The sequence below is a fragment of the Silurus meridionalis genome, chromosome 27 (genome assembly GCF_014805685.1).
Source record: "Silurus meridionalis isolate SWU-2019-XX chromosome 27, ASM1480568v1, whole genome shotgun sequence".
Taxonomy (NCBI): Eukaryota; Metazoa; Chordata; class Actinopteri; order Siluriformes; family Siluridae; genus Silurus; species Silurus meridionalis.
This window is the reverse complement of record NC_060910.1, coordinates 451,747-457,500: the sequence shown is the minus strand read 5'-3', so window position 1 is coordinate 457,500 and position 5,754 is coordinate 451,747. Positions and strand designations below refer to the sequence as shown.

The 5,754-nt window shown below is 44.8% G+C and overlaps 1 protein-coding gene across 1 annotated transcript in view; it reads left to right on the top strand.

Annotated features, from left to right (window-relative positions):
* The window catches only part of aacs (acetoacetyl-CoA synthetase), a 25,690-nt gene extending 20,901 nt beyond the window's left edge, over nucleotides 1-4,789 (top strand). The window contains 4 exon segments of the mRNA XM_046842111.1: nucleotides 2,018-2,087; nucleotides 2,538-2,596; nucleotides 2,996-3,198; nucleotides 3,483-4,789. Coding sequence (XP_046698067.1) covers nucleotides 2,018-2,087; nucleotides 2,538-2,596; nucleotides 2,996-3,198; nucleotides 3,483-3,620 — 470 coding nt within the window. The 3' untranslated portion in view covers nucleotides 3,621-4,789.
* The last annotated feature ends 965 nt before the right edge of the window (nucleotides 4,790-5,754 follow it).

Genomic DNA, 5,754 nt, shown 5'->3' with positions numbered 1-5,754 from the left:
ACACACACACAGAGAGACACACACAGAGAGACACACACACAGAGAGACACACACACAGAGAGAGACACACACACACACACACACACAGAGAGAGAGACACACACAGAGACACACACACACACACACTTGCAGGTTATAAATGGTTTAATTCTGTGCTCATGATGATTTTTAAAGTCATATCTGAGGAAGTAATCCAGTTCACTTAAATCTCATAAATATATACATGTATCCAAAAGCTCCACACATTGCCAGCCCTCTGATGCTCCACCTGTAGACACGCCCTCTGCCCATAGACAAGGTTCCTAAATGCCCCACCCACAGACACACCGCTAACGTCCGCCCACAGACACACGCTAACGTCCGCCCACAGACACACCGCTAACGTCCGCCCACAGACACACCGCTAACGTCCGCCCACAGACACACTAACGTCCGCCCACAGACACACCGCTAACGTCCCGCCCACAGACACACCGCTAACGTCCCGCCCACAGACACACCGCTAACGTCCCGCCCACAGACACACCGCTAACGTCCCGCCCAGAGACACACCGCTAACGTCCGCCCACAGACACACCGCTAACGTCCGCCCACAGACACACCGCTAACGTCCACAGACACACCTAACACACTTATAGACACACCGCTAACACGTCCCGCCCACAGACACACCCCTAACACACTACTTATAGACACACCGCTAACACGTCCCGCCCACAGACACACCCCTAACACACTACTTATAGACACACACGCTAACACGTCCGCCCACAGACACACCCCTAACACACTACTTATAGACACACCGCTAACACGTCCCGCCCACAGACACACCCCTAACACACTACTTATAGACACACCGCTAACGTCCACAGACACACCTAACACACTACTTATAGACACACGCTAACGTCCGCCCACAGACACACCCCTAACACACTGCTTATAGACACACCCATAACACTCCACTGACTGTTCCTGTAATGAGAAAAGCTGTTTCACAGAAAAAGAACCTTATGTAGCAGCTGAGACGTGTGTGTGTGTGTGTGTGTGTGTGTGTGTGTGTGTGTGTGTGTGTGTGTGTGTGATGCTGTTTTTACACTAATCCAGAATCCTGTCTAATAATTTCTGTAAATGAGACACACAGATTTTTAGTGACCCACTCACTATCACTGTTCATCACACACACACACAGACTGGTGGATTAGTGAACAGAGAAACAAACACTAGATTGCTCTATTAATAGACAGACAGACAGGTGTGTAAGAGAGACAGACAGACAGGTGTAAGAGAGACAGACAGACAGGTGTGTAAGAGAGACAGACAGGTGTGTAAGAGAGACAGACAGACAGGTGTGTAAGAGAGACAGACAGACAGGTGTGTAAGAGAGACAGACAGACAGGTGTGTAAGAGGAAGAGAGACAGACAGGTGTGTAAGAGGAAGAGACAGACAGACAGGTGTAAGAGGGAAGAGAGACAGACAGACAGGTGTGTAGAGGGAAGAGAGACAGACAGACAGGTGTGTAAGAGGAAGAGAGACAGACAGACAGGTGTGTAAGAGAAGAGAGACAGACAGGTGTGTAAGAGGAAGAGACAGACAGACAGGTGTGTAAGAGGAAGAGAGACAGACAGACAGGTGTGTAAGAGGAAGAGAGAGACAGACAGGTGTGTAGAGGGAAGAGAGACAGACAGACAGGTGTGTAAGAGGGAAGAGAGACAGACAGACAGGTGTGTAAGAGGGAAGAGAGACAGACAGACAGGTGTGTAAGAGGGAAGAGAGACAGACAGACAGGTGTGTAAGAGAAGAGAGACAGACAGACAGGTGTGTAAGAGAGCAGAGACAGACAGACAGGTGTGTAAGAGAGCAGAGAGACAGACAGGTGTGACAGACAGCTAAATAAGATAAATGAGTGCTCTGATATACACACATGGCTCAGTGGACACAGTGTGTTAGAAAATAAATGTGTGTGTGTGTGTGTGTGTGTGTGTGTGTGTGTGTGTGTGTGTGTGTTTTCAGGAGTGTGGGCTCATGGTGATTTCTGCAAGATCAACCCAAAGACCGGAGGAATAGTGATGCTGGGGAGAAGGTAAGCTTCATCTCACACACACACACACACACACACACACACACACACACACACACAGAGCATAGTTGCAGGTTATAAATGGTTTGATTTTGTGGTCACGATGAAAGTTCACCTTTATCTCATAAATATATACATTTATTCAGAAGCTCCACCCATAATTGATCTCTTATGTAGTGTGTGTGTGGATTTGAAACGCTGCCCAATGCTCGATTAGAGAATTTCTGTGGAACTGTACATGTGTGCACTATGTAGGGAATAGGAAGGATTTTGGGACAGAACCTTTATTTCCTCTGTATCTGTACCGATAAATCATGGTCCTGTGATCTCCGGCGTACGTTTGTGTGATGAATGATTTTATAATAAATGATTTTGTGATGAACGATTGTGGTGGAACAGAGAGACGGAGTGATAAATGGAAGGAAATTGTAGAGATTTTTCTCTCTTTCTCAGTGACGGGACTCTGAACCCTAACGGCGTTCGCTTCGGGAGCTCCGAAATCTACAACATCGGTGAGACACTCGCAGAAGGCTAGCATTCGGTTTCAAATGATTAGCATTGTGTTCAGTACACACACACACACACATACACACACACACACACACACACACCTGCAGTACTGAGTGCACTACACAGGGACACTGCAGGGACACGGTACTGTGACACTACACACATGATTTTGGGGACACAGACTATACACTGGGACACACACGTAGACACACTACACAGATGCACACACACACAGTGAGACGCATTACACAGACAAAAGCCTTAGTTGCACTAGTGTCTGTTTCAGGTAGACATGCAGTGCACTGGATACTACAGTGCTACTTTTTATAATAATATACTGACTGAGTGTAAGCCAGGGTAATTACTCTCTGTGTGTGTGTGTGTGTGTGTGTGTGTTACAGTGGAAGCGTTTGAGGAGGTGTGTGACAGTGTGTGTGTTCCTCAGTATAACTCGGATGGAGAAGAGCGAGTTATTCTCTTCCTCAAACTGGTGCAGAATCAAAACTTCACCCCCGAGCTGGTGGCAAAAATCCGCAGTGCCATCAGAGTGTCCCTGTCTGCTCGCCATGTCCCCTCTGTCATCCTACAGACCAAAGATATCCCGGTACACACACACACACACACACACACACACACACACACACACACACACACATATATATATATATATATATATATATATATATATATATATATATATATATATATATATGAACCTTATTTTTCTTTGTTCTCCTCCTTTCTCTCGTTCTCTCGCCCTCCATTGTTTGTTACTTTGATTTTTTTTATTTTTCTTCTTATTGACCTTTCTAAGATTAACGACCTGCTGCTTCTTTTTATTAATAACATTTTTTATTTCTGTGTGTGTGCGTGTGTGTGTGTGCGCAGTACACCATCAGTGGGAAGAAGGTGGAGGTGGCGGTGAAGCAGGTGATTGCAGGGAAGGAGGTGACTCAGCGTGGTGCGTTCTCCAACCCTGACTCTCTGGACCTCTATAAGAACATACCTGAACTGCAGAACTTCTAAGTGACCTGCTGCTGGAGCTTTAACACGTGCTGTTTCCCTGCTGAAACACCTGATAAAGGAATCATGATCTTTTTGATCTTTCTGAATCATGCTGAACTCCATATCTACTGAACACCTGAGGGAATGTCACATGACCTGTTTCATCTGATACGAGGTTTGAAATGGTTTGACCTCAGGTGGGGGAAATTAAAACATCAGTAGTCACATGACTATGACCTCATCATCAGTAGTCACATGACCATGATCTCATCATTTGGAGTCACATGACCATGAGTGACCTTCAAAAGCCTAAAACAAAGCTTGTTTAACTCCCGCGTTGCAGTGAGAGCGAAAAGGCTTTATCATAGCAGTGTCATAACCACGCCCTTTAACAGGACACGCCCCTTGTCATAACCACGCCCCTAAACATTATGATTCATTTTAACACCACAGTTGAAGCTGCAGAAATTTACTGTTATTACATTTATAAACTGTAGATATAAACTATTCTAGTTACATAAGATAATTAACCACACCCCCTGTCTGTAGCCCTGCCCTCTAATTCTAACTCCACCCTTAGCCACTTTTACTTTTAATTACCATCATAACCCCACCCTCTATCTCAAAGCCACCCAAATGTTAACCCGACCCCATCACTCCATCCACAGACTTAACCACACCCATATTCTTAATCCGACTTTACAGCTTTGATTTAATCTGTGCAAATCTATCTCTAACCCCACCCACAATTATAACTCCACCCACAATTATAACCCCACCTCTAACTCCACCCACAATTATAACCCCACCTCTAACCCCACCCACAATTATAACCCCACCCCTAACTCCGCCCACAATTAGAACCCCAGCTCTAACTCCACCCACAATTATAACCCCACCCCTTAATCTAAACACAGTTATTGATCCCGCCCCTTTCTGTGCTGTAAATGTAAATAAAGAATATAAAACTATTTAAACAGATATTTTTAAAGTTTGTATTTTACCCAGAATGCCTTGGGGGAGGTCATTGTGCTTAACCTCACATTCCTGCCAGTCCTAAAGATCTGATCGCAGTGGGTGATGGTGTGACCTCTGAACCCTGTTATATTGGAAATTGATGTAAATGTGTGTAAACATTTAATGTTTCTGTTCCACATTAACCCAAATATATTTATAACTCCAACCCTGAAGACGAGTGTGTGGTGTTTTTCTCCTGGATCCTGTCCAGGTGGGTTCTCACGACCAGGTGAAGTTAGGAATCAGGTGAACCTGTAAAGCTGTGGGGTTTATTACACAGGAAGTGAAATGTCAGGTCAGGCAGCAAAAAATGGGTGAGTGTCAGGATGTGATGGTGATGAGGATGTGATGGTGATGATTGTGATGAGGATGTGATGGTGATGAGGATGTGATGGTGATGATTGTGATGAGGATGTGATGGTGATGAGGATGTGATGGTGATGAGGATATAATGATGATAGTGGTGAGGATGTGATGGTGATGATGGTGATGAGGATGTGATGGTGATGATTGTGATGAGGATGTGATGGTGATGAGGATGTGATGGTGATGAGGATATAATGATGATAGTGGTAAGGATGTGATGGTGATGATGAGGATGTGATGGTGATGATTGTGATGAGGATGTGATGGTGATGAGAATGTGATGATGATGAGGATGTGATGATGATGAGGATGTGATGATGATTGTGATGAGGATGTGATGATGATTGTGATGAGGATGATGATGGTGATGAGGATGTGATGGTGATGAGGATATAATGATGATAGTGGTGAGGATGTGATGGTGATGATGGTGATGAGGATGTGATGATGATTGTGATGAGGATGTGATGATGATTGTGATGAGGATGTGATGGTGATGATATAATGTTGATAGTGGTGAGGATGTGATGGTGATGAGGATGAGGATGGTGATGGTGATGAGGATGTGATGGTGATGAGGATATAATGATGATAGTGGTGAGGATGTGATGGTGATGAGGTGATGAGGATGTGATGGTGATGAGGATATAATGATGATAGTGGTGAGGATGTGATGGTGATGAGGATATAATGATGATGGTGGTGAGGATGTGATGGTGATGAGGATATAATGATGATGGTGATGAGGATGTGATGGTGATGAGGTGATGAG